At 46.4% G+C, this 15,563-nt stretch overlaps 1 protein-coding gene across 2 annotated transcripts in view; it reads left to right on the top strand.

Annotated features, from left to right (window-relative positions):
* SLIT3 (slit guidance ligand 3) overlaps positions 1–15,563 on the top strand; it is a 618,579-nt gene that overhangs the window by 459,114 nt on the left and 143,902 nt on the right. For both annotated transcript variants that reach the window (XM_059917657.1, XM_059917656.1), the window contains 2 exons: positions 5,321–5,392; positions 11,340–11,503. In XM_059917657.1, the coding sequence (XP_059773640.1) occupies positions 5,321–5,392; positions 11,340–11,503 (236 nt within the window). The remainder of the gene's footprint in view (positions 1–5,320; positions 5,393–11,339; positions 11,504–15,563) is intronic.

Genomic DNA, 15,563 nt, shown 5'->3' with positions numbered 1-15,563 from the left:
GAAAAGGGAACCCTCTTGCACTGTTGGTGGGAATGTAAATTGATACAGCCACTATGGAGAACAGTATGGAGGTTCCTTAAAAAACTAAAAATAGAACTACCATATGACCCAGCAATCCCACTATTGGGCATATACCCAGAGAAAACCGTAATTCAAAAAGAGTCATAAAAAAAAAAAGAAAAAAAAAAAAAAGAGTCATATACCACAATGTTCACTGCAGCACTATTTACAATAGCCAGGACATGGAAGCAACCTAAATGTCCATCGACAGACAAAGGGATAAAGAAGATGTGATACATATACACAATGGAATACTACTCAGCCATAGAAAGGAGTGAAATTGGGTCATTTGCAGAGACAGGGATGGACCTAGAGACTGTCATACAGAGTGAAGTAAGTTAGAAAGGGAAAAACAAATATCGTATATTAACGCATATATGTGGAATCTAGAAAAATGGTACAGATGAACCGGTTTGCAAGGCAGAAATAGAGACACAGATGTAGAGAACGAATATATGGACACCAAGGGGGGAAAGAGGGGGGTTGGGGGTGGGATGAATTGGGAGATTGGGATTGACAAATATTCACTAATATGTATAAAATAGATAACTAATAAGAACCTGCTGTACAGCACAGGGAACTCCACTTCACTTTGCTGTACAGTGGAAACTAACACAACATGGTAAAACAACTATACCCCAATTTAAAAAAATAACTAACTAACTAAATAAATAAATCCGATGGGGGGAAATTGCATTATTTCTAGTTCATACTGAAATGCCCATTCAGTAGCTTGTCATGGTACAAAAAGTACAAAAAGGGGACGCCAGGACAGTCTTGAAGTTCCATAGAATTAATGTGACCCTGAACTTGAGTTTGAAACCTGACGGAAAATGCTGAATTAAGAGCACTTACTTGGAGAAAAGCTTCCAACTAGGGCGACTTGGGGTAAAGCATATCTTCTCAATAGGAACAGGGCAGTGAGATTAAAGCTAGATTCTAGAACTAGCAAAACTCTTCCAGGAAATGGAAGTAATAAATAAGGTGAGGTTGATGAGGTCACCATAGGTTAGGCTTGGGCAGTCATCTAATGGGGGTGGAGGTGGGTCATTGTCAGACCAAACCATTTATTTTTTCTGTTGATTAATTTTCAAGAAAGTTTCTAGAACAAGAGGCAATGGGAGGCTTGCTCAGTTATTTCTGGCTTTGGGTCCCTGAGTAGAAATGACAGAGAATATCTTTGCTGGAGTAACAAACTTGCCCTGAAAACAGGAGGCAGTGATAAAGTTGGGAGAAACTGTGAAAAGAAAGAGTAGTGAGTCCTGAATCCTCTAGGAGCACGTTGCTACCCTGGGTAGGTCTCTCATGTCTTATAGCCTCAAATTGCTCATCTGTAAGATGGGGATAATAATTTCAACCTCAGTGCTTCAGGTACCAAATAAGATGAATGTGAAAGTATACTGTAAACCATAAAGGACCAAACAAACACAAGCTACAATAATAATAGCTAATAATTACCGATCACTGCCTATGAGCCAGGCAGTGTGCTAACAAGTGTGCTTTCCATGCCCTGTTTCAAGGGCGTGATGGTCAGCTGGATAATGTCCCCCCAAAGATGTTCATGTCCCCATCCCAGGAACTTATGAATCGTACCTTATGTGGCAAAAGGAACTTGGCATATATGACTAAGAAGCCTGAGATGGGGAGGTTATCCTGGATTATCCAGTCAGGCTCTAAGTGTCATCACACAGGTCCTCTTAAGAGGGAGGCAGGACATCAGAGTGAACAGTAGGAGATGTGACAACAGAAGCAAGAGGTTGGAGTGATACAGGGAAGGGGCCATGAGCCAAGGAATATGGTGGCCTCTACAAGCCGCAAAAGACAAGGAGATGAATTCTCCTCTTGAGGCCTCCAGAAGAAACACAGTCCCGTGAACCCATTTTAGACTTCTGACCCCCAGACTGTATGAGAATAAGTTTATGTTGCTTTAAACCACAGAATGTGTGGTAATCTGTTACAGCAGCCTTAGACAACTAAGGCAGGTGTCATTTCTGGAGTCAGGCTTGTGTGGATTTAAGTCCTGGTACCACCACTTGCTTCATCCATGACATGGAGGTGATAGAAAGGTGCCTGCCTCATCAGGTGGTTATAGAAATGAAATGACAAGTAGGACCCTCAGCCCAGTGCCTGCCTGGCATAAAATAAGCTCGCAGTTAATGTTGGCAATTATTAGTACCATCTCATTTAATCACCAGGAAAGCTCTGTGAGATCAGTGCTGCTATTTGCCCCATGTTACAGAGGAGGAAACTTAATAAGATTATGAAAACTTACTCATGGATGCACAGGCTGTAAGTGGCAGAGGCAGAATCTAAACCAGGTCATTGCCTTTGAGACCACGCTCACCCACTCTGCTCTTCTGCATCAGGGTTATGACAATGACATCTCCATCAAATGCCAGCTGCTTAGGCTGGGACACAAGAACCAGATAGAAAAGAATGCTCCCTGCATGGGCAAAAGCCACCAAGATTGGAAATCAAATAAATCTGTGTTTATTAGGGAAAAAGAAACTGTAGCTGCCATGGAGATCGGCATCCAAGAGGTTAGCAACCCTCTGACGTCCCTGGGCCGGGCAGCCCCACACAGCAAATCATGAAGGTCTGAATACTGTGTTTAGTCACTTTGGTTCTGGAATAATTGCTATTATCGTAAATGTTTTATAGCCCTCATTACGGCTCACATTTAAATATCAGTGTAGTCATACATTAATAAGTCATCGCTGCCGGACGGCTGCCGGATGCAGTTACAATCCAAGCCCGGCATATAACTGCGCTGTATATTCAGCGAAATTAGGGCTGGCTGTGAACTCAGCCTGATGTTGAGTTGCTGGGTATGTTTGGAAGGAAGCCTCTTTCCTGCAAAGGCTTCTTGCTCCTTGCTTTTGAGAGATAAGAGGGACACTCAGATTTTTGTCTGGTAGTGAGTCAACGACCCTAGCTAGGTATCCCCCAGGTGTGGAGCCTAGAACTCTGGGATGGATGGAAGCGGAAATGAAGGCATTGTTTCTGCCCTGGAGGCATTCCTAATCCGCTGGAGAGGGGGTGGGATGGGGAGCATAGCAGTCGCTCCTCAGAAACTCCCTACCAAGGCAGGAGAGCCCGGACCGGTGGGAAGGACCGATTCTTCCGCCCTGTCTGATGACATGCTCTGAACACTTCCTGGGTGGATGGAGATAGGATGGATTCACACACACACACACACACACACGCACACACACATGCACACACATACACACTTATAGAAAAGATAAGGCACATGAAACAAAATAGCTATGTAGGTTCAACTTCATAAAATGTCAAGTGTCTGAATTGGTGCATTAGTAAAGTTCCAGAGTGGGCAGAAGCAGGCAGTGTAAATTTGGTTCATTCCTCTTTATCATACTATATGCCTAAAATAATGCCAGACACAGGGTAGGTGCAGAAGAAATATGACGGGGAGGGGGGAAAAAGTATTAGGTTCTGTGCCTCTGTGTAAATAGATTTCCTCCTGGCCTTTTTGGCCAAAGGCCTTGAGGAATAGCCTGGGGTGAAGGGTATGTGGTCCCTGGAATCCTGCTGTGAACTAGTGTCCCCAGGGGAGAAAGCATGTGTGCGGGGCCCCTTGGGTGGGGTGGGGTGTGTGTGGGGGCCACTGTGTGCCAGGCAGAGCTCTGTTTATATTCCCTTGGGGGTTGGGGTTGTGTGAGGGGAACAAGAATGACCAGGACAGGACTAGATTCTCTCCACCAACGTCAGTTAAATGGTCGCCTCAATTACTGAGCACATACTGTCTGCTGAGCCTTTTACCAGCCTGTGAGGTAGGTACCATTGCCTGCCTCCTTCTGCCGATGCAGAAGCTGTGGTTAAGAGATGTTGATCATTGGCCCGAGACCTCACAACTAGGGTATAGAAGACTCAATCTGAACCGTGTATGGACCAGGCCTTGGGACTGTAGGAGTGCATAAGATAGAAAATGTTAGAGGGCGTTTTAAGAGGAAGATAATGTGTTTACCGAGAGCCAGGGGCAAAAGAAGTCTGTTTAACCAGTGAAGGCTTACAAAGAAAGGCTCCTTCCTGGGCCGGTGGGACCCCGTGGTAGGGTAAGAGGAGGGGGTGGATGAGAAGAGGGTATTATCTGATGTGGCCTTGGAGGAGCACAGGAGAGGGAAGAGCACAGAAGCAAGTGGCCATCACAAAGGAGCGTCCCATGGGCTGTATCCATCTCCTGCTCTTTGGGATGCAAAGTGAGGCAGGTGTGGGCCAGAGAGCTGAGAACTAGGTCCAGTCTTGAGGCGAACGGTTGCCTCTGTCTGCACAGTTACTGAAATAACCGACCCAGACAGGCCCTTCTGCTACATAACATTTCCACCTCTGCACATGGTTTTTCCTTGGCTGCCATGCTTTCCCTGGGCTCCCATAATAGGTCCTTCTAGAAGGGTAAGCCCAGGGCCGTACTTACCTACAGCCTGATTTCATTCTGGTCCATTTATGGGGCTCACATCCCTCTCTTCCCTTTTCCCTGTACAAAGATACCAGTCAGTGTCAATGCTGCACTGGAGGAGTCTCCATCCATGGTCGTGGGGAGGCACAAGCAAGTAGAGACTTCATCCCTGTCCTCACAGAGCTCACAGACTCACTTCAGACAAGATGTGCTTAAAGAACCAGAAGATGGCTGGAAAATACTCATAAAATAACCTATCCACAATAGCACCCTGTATGAGGCAGTATGTATAATGGGCAGAGCAAGGAGTTTGGAGCAAGCTAGTGCTGGGTTCACATCCCATGTCCACAGCTTAATAGCTGTGAGTCCTTGGAAAAGTAGTTTTACTTCTCTGAAGCTCAGCTTCCTCATCTATAACACAAGGATAAAGCCTCCCCTGTAGGGTTGTGTGCAACTAAGCAAGATGTTTTGTATCTGTTTCCTTCTCTCTAAAATGAGGACAAGAATATGTAACTGGCCTTGTAGTTGTGGGAATCAGCGACGTTGTAATGAAGCACTCAGGACACGGTAGGATTTCAGGAAGCAACCTTATTGCTCCAGGTAGGTAAGTAAGTACTGAGAGGGCAGCAGAGGAAAGGAGGGATCCACCTGTAAAAGGAATCAGGGATTCTCTTATCATCTGGAGACCCGTCCACTTGTCTCCGGCTGCTGTACCAACTGACCCATGGCTGTTGATTGATGGTCCCTCTTGCAGTCACATCCATCCCTTCCCCACCTTCCATAAGCATCCTGGTACCCGCCACGCTGCTGCCCTGTTGACCTGTTTCTCCTCTCTCTCCGCAGCACTCTCAATAACAACAACATTAGCCACATCCTGGTCACCAGCTTCAACCACATGCCGAAGATTCGAACCTTGTGAGTAAAGGTCCCCTGCTTCCTCCCCCACCTGCTCCCCACCTTATGCAGCTTCAGAGCAACATTCTCAGCTGCTTGTAAAACCTCACCCTCCGTTCCTACATCCAAACGCCCCCTCCCTCTGCTACTGACTAAGGGGTGTTGGTGAGCGAGGGCAGATGTGGGGAAGGGTCACGGAGCCATCCATGGTTCTGAACCACCATCCTGCTTCAGGCCAACTCAATTCTCTTCACCCCGGGAATCTTCCTGGACTGGGGAAATCTTCTTTGTGTTTTCCACCTGGATGGAAAAGTTTATTGGTGTTACATCGTCACCGAACTTTTAGAACAGGGATGTGATGATTCATCATTTGTTTAGTTCATGTCCTGTACCACCGGCAGTTCTAGCCTACTGCCAAAGGCTACAGTTGTTTCCCGCTCTGGGAACGGTGGAGGACGGGGAGTCTTAGCTGCTCCTTCACCCCATCCTCCCACCCGCCACACACCACACTTTCCTGCTCCCTGGATGATACTCTGGTATCAGAATGCAGTAACTCCGTTCTTTATCTTTAATGTGTTGGGTGGGCTCAAGCCTTCCAGAATGTGTACTCAGGAAGCAAATCTCCCCACGGCGCCCCATACCGAGAGCAGGTCTAGTGCCTTTGTTACCTGGGAAGTTGTCCTCTCTCAGCCAGAAATCCTTTTTCAGTTCCTCTACAAATGTACTCTGCTGGCCTTTCCAAAGAGGTTCATACTTGATGTTTTTCTTGTGTTGGTGGAGCGTCAATGGAGTTTATATCACAGCAGTAGGGGAGAGTCAGCCCCCAAGAGTAAAGTGCCTGGCACATAGTAGACAATAAATCGTATTTATAGTTATATTATTATTATCATCATCGTACTAATTATCCAGAAATCTGGATTAAAAATACCAAGCAACCAGCTTATCTATGGCCCCTGAGCAACATTGCATCCAAGCAGATGTGAAAATCCTTAGAACAGTGGTTCCCAAAGTGGGGGGTCCCTAGACCAGTAGTATCAGCATCACCTGGAACTTGTTGAAAAGCAAAATTGCAGGTCCCACCTCAGACCCATGGAATCAGAATCTCTGGGGTGGGCCCAGCCATGTGTTTTTAACAAACCCTCCAGGAGATCTCAGTACTCATAAGGTTTGAGACCCCTGCATTAGTGAGAAAGTGACCTTATCTCAGGTAAGAATGAAGCAAAGATCAATGAAGCAATTGATGAGGAGATGATACAGAGAGCCCTCAGAAGGACACGGAGTTGGGAGTCAGACAGACCTGAGGTTAAATACGAGCTCCGCCACTTACTCTGGGCAAGTTGCTTCATCTCTCTGTTCTTCATAGATAGTGAATTCATAAGCGCTTGCCTCAAAGTTATGGTGGGAATGACATGTACTAACATGTAAAGTGCCTGGTCATGGTGTCCACACAACAAATACTAGTTATTATATAGAAGGAGGATCCAAGCTCAGCTTCCATCATGGTGCCCATTTCTCCCTCTGATCCCTCCTGGGGTAGCAGAATTCAGCCAAGAACATCTATCTTCTTCCTTCCCTTTTAAAAGAGGGTGGTGGGACTTCCCAGGCAGTCCAGTGGTTAAAACTCCACACTCCCAATGCAGAGGGCACGGGTTCGATCCCAGGTCGGGGAACTAAGATCCCACATCCTATGTGCTGCATGGTGCGGCCTAGATAGATAGATAATAGATAGATAGATAGATAGATAGATAGATAGATAGATAGATAGATAGATTGATTAAAGGGAATGGTGCAGGAGAAATCACTGGTTCCTCGGGGTGCTGGGCCCGCATCTCCCCAGGCGCGTGGGTTGAATAGGAGAAATACGGCTCTCGCCTGTGCAACCAGCAGTCCAGCTCCTGTGGGCTGCAGCTTTGTGATTTCTACCTCCCCTCCTGTTATTTTCAGTTGAAAAGCATCAATAAGAGAGCAGGGAGGGGTCCACGGGAGGCAGGGAAGATGGTGAGGTCTGGATCTTTGTCGGGGTGTTGTAAGGGTGGGGGAAGAGGGCAGGAGAGTTTTTTCTCCTTGTTTCTGCTGTCATACTTCCCTGTGGTCCTGAACACTCATCTGATGAGTTCAGATCAATCCATCAATCTCGTCTGTTCTCTTTGCTCCCTGCCTGCTGCCATTTTCTCTTTAGTTTAATTTCAGAGATGGCTCTGTAGAGAACTCCCCAGAGACTTGAGCTGACTAATCCCCCTTCACTGTAATTAAAGTGTGGTGGTGAGGGGGGAGCGCTGGTGGTGGAGAAAGGGGGAAGAGGAGAGAGGAAGGAAGTCGTAAATGGGATTTCTAAAGGAAAGCTTTTATATTGAATTCAGGAAGCCACATTTTATAGAAAATGAACGCTGACCCTCTCTAAAAGGATTTGCTGGAAATTTAATTTAGCATCTGTGGCTAAAAGGCACCTTTTACAAATTGGCATTTGTATTCATTCACCTTATCTTCTGTAAAAGTGGTTTCGCCAACATGAAATATGGTGTTTCTGTCCACAAAAGACCACAGAACAACTGACAGGAACCACCTAGCCACCTTGATGCTCTGGTGGCTAAGAAATGATAGCCTTGTACAGGCAGGGCCTTGGGTTGGGAAGAGCCTGAAGTCTGGAGCTAGTCTCCTCACAGTAAGAATAATAAGAGCAAACATTTCTTCGGTAGTTTACGGTGTCCCAGGCCTTGTGCTTAGCATTTTTCATGAATCATTTCAATCCTCACAATGGCCCAGGCAAGGAGGCACCATTAATATCCCCATTTTATAGATGATAACACTGAGGCCCAGGATTAGATTGCTGCCCAAGGTCAAAGTCGAAAAGCACAGAGCCTATGTCAGATTCTGGCACTATGACATCAGAACCTGAGCTTGTCCCGTTCAGTAGGAACAAAAGCAGAAGAGCATCAGGTGAGCTGAGGAAGGGGAGACCGGAGCTTCCACATGGCTGAAAGGCCACTGGAGGCCACCCTCCTTGTGTCATTGCCATCAGAAAAGTTATTGAAAGTAATTAAGATTATGTCTCTTCTCACTCAAGAAAACTAGAAATACTCCTGGCAGCGTCTGGGCTCAAGTTTCGAGATAATCAAGATTCTTTTTCTTTTAACATTCGTATTTTGGATAACATTGCTCAATTTGATCTACGAAACATGATGTAAAAGGCAGCTTGAAAGACTCTGCCCAGCTCGACTCTCCAGCCCGTCTGCTGGGTAAAATTCCAAGAGGGGGAGATCTGAGCCTGTCCACTGTCCTGGGCTTTTGACAAGAGCATTCACATGGCTTCAAAAGCAGTTTGGGTCACCTCTTTTCCATGGTCCTACTTACGAGAGGAGAAATTCCTACAGAAATGGACAAAGGGATAAGGGCCATCTGTAGCAAGGTTAAAAAAGGAGGTGGCTTGGGGCTGGCCAGTGGGGATTAAGGAACAACCAACCTAATATAATCTTCCAAAAGGGAAACCGCTGACATTTTGATTATCCCAGAAATTAATCAGCTCAGTTAGGATCTGACTTACCTAAACCTCATTTTTGTTGTTCCATTGATCTCTTACCTCTGACTGGAACTGATGGGAATTTGTTTGCATTGATCCGCCTTGTTTCCTTAGCTTCCATACCTCAGTGCCAAAGAGGGCAACTGCCTTTCCTAATAAAAGCCAAACTCATTAAACGGCACACACACAAAAAAAACTCTGGCACCTCAGCCTGTGTGTGCCACTGCTGCCTACCTCTGCTCTGCCTTGTCACTAAGAACTGACCCACTGTCACTTTTTTCCTAGACAGCCTTTATACCTGGTGGTGTATTCCTGGCTGCGCAATCATCTCTCTCTCCCTCCCTCTCCCTCTCTCTCTCCCTCTCTCTCTCCCTCTCTCTCTCCCTCTCTCTCTCTCTCTCTCCTTTCTCTCTCTCTCTCTCTCTCTCTCTCTCTGTCTCTCAACAGCTCACTGATGGGTCAGGAGACAGATCATTTTCCCTCATGCTGCAGTTTCCCAAAAAGTCCCAATGCAGAAAAGGAATTCCCTCCTCCCCTTTGTACTCTTTGGGAAAGAGTAACCAGTAACCAGCTCCAAGTCCAACACCAGGCCCCCCTCCGTCCTTGGCACAAAGTGGTCATCTTTGTTGAATACACAGAGGTCTTGCCTTCCTTCTTAGAACAGAGGTCCTTCCCTCCAGGTTAGGATTTTGCCTCCCCTCCCCCTTCCCACCTGTCGTACCTCTTCCTGGAGTGCCAGACTAAGAGGGAGACAGGCTTGTTTCCACAGCATCGGGGCCTGAGCTTTGACGCTCAGAGGCGAGAATTCCTTGGGGCCCATTACAGGCACACTGTCTTGGTCCTGGGGGTCTATGCAGTTGTCTTTGACTTTTAAGAATTGGCTCTGAAATACAAAAAGAAAATTATAACATCAAAGTTAATCATGTTTAAACAAAATCGTAAAAAATCTTTTCAAATATATTTCAGCAGAAAAAAATGGCATTCTAGGTGGGATATGGGTTTGTTTAGTCAGTCTGATATTATGGGACCTGGGACCCCCCACCCTGAGTCTGCCAAGGTCCCTGGTGGCCCTGGCCTGCCCGAAGTTTGCACCCGTGCAGGGCCAGAGAGACTCTGCTGGCAGGCAGCGCAGATGGGCTACACTTGGCCAATGTTTAGCAATGTTGACCTTACACTAAGTGGAGTGTGGTCAAGAGCTCTTCAGCTCTCTCCATTTCAGACACGGATGTAGCCTGAGCCACTGCTTCGGTCTGCCACTCAGTATTAAGTGGCATGACACAGAGTACTTGCAAGTCCCAAGATATTGCTGGCTGGTGCACGTGCAGAATGGGGCAGTTGAAATTTGCATCAGAAAGCCAAGTATATGATAAGCTGCCGTGACTAAAACTCACCTACCGCCACTGCTAATGATCTAAGTTTGTAGGGACTGTGGAAGTTGGAAACCCCTGATGCAGAAACCTTGGGGAAGAACCTTTAGGAGCCCCTGGGTATCCTTAGGTTGCCCTCCAGACAGTGGAAAGAAAATTCAACTTAACCAGATGAGGCTCCCCTCAGATGTGGAACCTGAAATCCCTCTCAGGAATCTTATTCACTCCAGGGTGAGAAGCTGATCTGGAACCACAGCTACTAGAGGGAGAAAGCCCAAGAGTCCTGAAGATGGATAAAAATCCTTTTCAGAGGCACCAAACCAGTCAGAATAGCACATACACCAGGTGGACTTGAACTTGGGAAGGCTAGGCAGAGCACTCTGGAGAAAGTGCTGTGGATTACAAGAGTCTGTAAACACCTTATTTAAATAGGAGGATGAAGAGAAGGTGCATCCTTCAGAAAGTACCCTTCTCTCTGTGCCCTGCTTACCCTGGCTAGAGCACACAGCGGTATTGGTTTTAGGCTCGCCAGCATGACACACAGGGGGTCCATTAAAGCGACACTTAGAGAGAAAACGAAGGAAGGAGAGAAAAGACAACAGCAGATCTCGGCCACAGTTCACCACAGACTGGAGCGTGGAGATTAAGAAGCTGTTGTAAAGCATCTGTAACCAGGGCTAGCTAAAGTACGGAAAGCTACACCTGAGTCACCCTTTTGGAAGTTTGACCTGAATCAGGATCATTGCTGTAATAATGTCACCCTCCCTCTTCTATGTGTTGAGCCTTTCCTGAGTGGGAGAGAAAAGGGTGGAATTACTATTAAAAAATGGGAATTGCTCAGAACCCTGGAGGCCTCCATTGGATGTGGCCGGCACGAGAAGATGACTGTCATTTGTGGCTTGGCAATAAGAGGGTTGAGGCTCCTGTGGGGATTCCGCAGTGCAGAGAGCAATGGTCCCCTGGGCTCCCGAGGATTGTCACACTGGGCAAAGGGCACGGAGGTTCAGCCCTCTCTATTCAGACAATGGCACCCTCCCCACTTCCTGCTGTGACAGCATCTTCCCTCTGTCCCTCCCTCTCCCAGGCGCCTCCACTCCAACCACCTGTACTGCGACTGCCACCTGGCCTGGCTCTCGGATTGGCTGCGACAGCGGCGGACCATTGGCCAGTTCACTCTCTGCATGGCTCCTGTGCACCTGAGGGGCTTCAACGTGGCGGACGTGCAGAAGAAGGAGTACGTGTGCCCAGGTGAGGTGACCCCACCACTCCCCTCCCCTCCTGTCCTGTGACTCGCCCACCTGTGAGCTCTCCTTAACATCACCTTGGCCTTGAACGCACACCCCAGCCCAGAGCTCGGTGTGGAGCCTCACAGGTTGCCCCAGCATTCGCCAGTCACTTAAAAGAACTCTAAGGTGCCTCCAGGGGTTCCAGAAAAGAAGCTCTTGCCATCTGATAAAGGAAAATGCTCAAGGAACTCATGAATCACTTCCTTTTAAGCCTCAGAGTCCATTAGGTACTTGAGCATTGGCCAAACCCGTTCCTATCGCCCATTTGCTCCTAGAAATTGAGAGTCAGGCTAATAGAGGCTATGGGGTCAGCCTGCTTGGCTGGAAATCTTAGCTCTGTCTGTTAATGGTGTGTGACTTTGGTAAGTTACTGCATGTCTGCAAAATAGAAAAAATTGCAGTCCATAACTCCAGAGATGGGTGGGAAGATTAAATGAAGTAATGCATATAAAGCACTTAGCATAATACACAGCACTTGGTAAGAGCTAATGAATGGAGCTTAATTATTATAGTTTAGTGGGCCCACAAAATGCTGAGCAAACACGAGAGTTTGATCTGTGGGTAATCGAACTGTAAGAGAAGCACAGGTGCCCATGTAGTACAGAAAACAGAGCTGTGCTTGGACATGACTGAAGGCAGCTCATCTCTCCAGGACGGGAGGTGGCTGAGTGGCCTGAGAAAAGCTTCCCAGAGGATGTCACCTTTGCCTTGGGTCCTAAATGTTGTTTGCTTGTTTGTTTTTACTTTTCATTGACATTGCCCAATCCCATCCATTCTTCCCTTTTCTGGTGGCAAGGAAGTAAGCTAATCTCTTGATTTCCTCAAAAAAAAAAAAAAAAAAAGAGTATTCAGTTGAGGAGTTCCCCAAAGATGCATTCCTGAGATCCAGGAACTCAGTCCTGGAATTGGGACTCAGTGGCTTCTAAAGGCTGATCTTGGGGCTCTGGTGTGTAGGAAGGGAAAAGGTCAATGAGGAGCTTAGCGTGGGTGGGGACTGCACTTTTCACCTTTTTTTAATTGCTGCCCACTTTCAGTATGGAAGGTTTATTGAGCCCACTATGCGCTATGGGACCCCCACGTGACCAGGAGTGCAGACTGGCCCTCTTCTGCTCTTAGGCTGCGTTTGCCATATATAGGAATTTTCCTTGAATTCAACTTTATCTCCCTGATCTGCTGCTTTCTCCTGTCATGTTACAACTTTATCAAGTCATTTAATACCCAAAAATATTTTAACATGTTTCAGAGCAGTACCTCAACAATTTCCTATAGACGCCCACTTAGAAATCACTTTCCATCAAACACATAATAAAACCGTTTATCACACAGACACCCAACTCAAATATAGTGACTGTAATTACAGTAATTATTAGGCAAAGGGTACAATATCGGCATAAGTGCCAGTGAAAGAAATAATTACAGAGTGCAGGAGTCATCCAAAAGCTATTGAGAAAAACTAATTAGGGAGAAGGTTAAAACACATTATTACGGGTGGGTACCAAGTTTAAAGCTGCGCACCAACACGAAGGTGCTTCGTCATGAAAGCACCTTCCCATCAAGGGAGTGCCGAGACATTGCTTACCCAGCAGCAGTCAGGACCCAAAAGCCAGGGCCGGAAGGCTGATCCTCCTGGGTCCTGGAAACGTTACTGCCCCAGGTCTCCCTCTTCTGAAAAAGCTGGATCTCACAGGTGGGTTAATAGTTACATAGGTGACTGTGACCTTTATCATATCCCCTGTTTATAGCAATCAAGCCCATTGCTTGTGATGGGCTGTAACTTCTTCATACGAGGCCAGGTGTCTTTTAAGGACACGAGAATTTAATCCACAGACTGCAGACATGAATATGCTGTGAATCTCCACCCTCTCACTAGTATAGTATGAATTTAAGGGAGTGACATATTAGGGCCCCTATGCATGGGGGATTTTTTAGATGCTTTTCCCAGGCTCTCAAGGCTTCAAAATAGGATGCTGTGCAGGGTAACTTTCTGAAAAGTAAGTCAGATACAATGGCGGGGGGAACTGGTGAACTGAACATCTGTAACGAATGAACAACCGCCCTCATTAGCGGGGTTCAGGAGGAGCACCCCCTCCCAAAAGTACTACGTCTTTCATGATTTGTTCAGGGTAGTTGGTGAGACTGTGATAAAAGGATGCCAGAGGAAGCAGCGTGGAGCAGGACTCAGCCTGTGCACGCACAGGAGGTCAAAGAAACGGGCTATTTTCAGGTACCCACCAACCCGCCTACCATGAGATGCAGCCCACCTCTGAGGGTGCAGGCCCTGCCCCACGGCAGAGCCCAGCAAGGCATCCGAATGAGGCGGTCTGGGACAGACCTGCTGGCCATTGTTGAAAGCTGCAGAACCACCAGGGTCCCTCCTCATCCAAGCTATTCTTCCCATAACCCGCAGGAGGAGGACTTCAGTCAAGAAAGGAGGAGCATGAAAATCTCTTAAAAAATAGAAGTCGTCTGCTCAGGAGAAAAAAGGGCATGGGGCAGCACTTAAACCATCCCTATGCGTATTCATCACCAGTGGCCCCTGTTGAGGCAGCCTTAGAAAAACCTCCCTGCGCCCCTACACGGTATCGAAAAATTCACCCAACGCACGACTCCAGAGACAGGAAAGAGCTTTATCTCTCTCAGCCTGTGACAGCCCTGCCTGCCCAAGTTCCTGATATCTCCCTTTGAATTAAATCCGGCTGTCTGGAGCCCAGCCTTTTCTCCCCAGAAGTCCAGGCTACTGGTTCCTTATCACTGCAGCTAACCCAGAAATTTGCTAGTAGCGCACTCTGGCAAAATTCATCCCCTCTGTCAACAGTCCCCTTCAATCAAAGGCATTTATTTTCCTCGCCTGGGGAGAGAGCTGGGCATTTTTCACAAGGGTGGGAGACTCTTATTTTATTTATTATTAACAGTTTTCTATGATATACAGCAGGACTGCTTAGTTTCCTTTAGCTCTTGCTGAAGGGATTTCTCTGTTAATTTTCCTTGTTTTAAGAGGAAGTTAGGACCCTAGGACTAGAAGAGTCCCTCAGTGGACGTTATGAGTTCATACAGCAGATTGGAGAAAAGGTTCTGCTTTGGCCATGATTAGGCTCACGTGAGTTGCAAGTTGAATTTTTTTTTCCATCCTTAGCTAAAGGGCTTATTTTGGAGTTTAAACTTTAGGATTTGTCTTCCACGTGTCAATTTTCTTATCCCTTAATCTGAGAAAGTTTCTACCAGTTACAATTTGTAATTCGAGGGTAGTAGCTAAATATTTGACCTCTTGAGTCAGTTATCTCTTTCCTCTGAATATCTTTGAACCCATTGGTTTGTCCACCCGTTTCACATTTATCCGTCCTTTGCCTTTGAATGTGAGATATATTTTCATGAAGATTAATCTTGTCTTCTAGTAATAAGGTGCCGTGTCTTACATTTTTTTCCGGTGCCCCAATACCTAGAATAGTGCTGGATCCTAATAGCCTCGCCTCTCAACAAACTCTTCCTCAGTTATTATTAAAAATGAAACAGGTGTATCTCCTTGGAAACAAGAAACTTTCCCCTTCTACTTTTTTTTTTTTTTTTTTAATTTGAGACTAGTTACTAGGTATAAAGATAATTAAGGTGAGCCATGACTAGCCACCCATTTCCTTAGGAGGTTTTAATTAAAACACCATAATTGGACATTGCAGGAATGAGATTATTAGGTTTATTTAGCCATTCTCCAAATTATCATGCCTCTGGTATTTAAATCATGTTCATTTATATTCTCATCATAATTGCTCAAGTCCCATTGTCATTGCAGTCTGTTGTTGGCTTTTGAAAGACCAGAGGCCAACAGGGATGCTTAATTTGAATACTGGAATTAATTTATTTCCACGCACTCACGAGGCCAGTAGATTTTCCAACTCTCCGCACTCTACTGGGCGAAGTTCTCTTTAAAGACAGAAAGCAAGAAACAACGGCTCTAACGCAAGAGTGTCCAGCCATCTCCAGGGTAGCTGACACAATACATGTCTCACCCCTGAGCCTCCTTTCCTGCC

This window comes from Balaenoptera ricei, chromosome 3 (genome assembly GCF_028023285.1).
Source record: "Balaenoptera ricei isolate mBalRic1 chromosome 3, mBalRic1.hap2, whole genome shotgun sequence".
Lineage (NCBI taxonomy): Eukaryota > Metazoa > Chordata > Mammalia > Artiodactyla > Balaenopteridae > Balaenoptera > Balaenoptera ricei.
The sequence above is the reverse complement of the archived record's forward strand: the minus strand, read 5'-3'. Positions and strand labels throughout refer to the sequence as shown.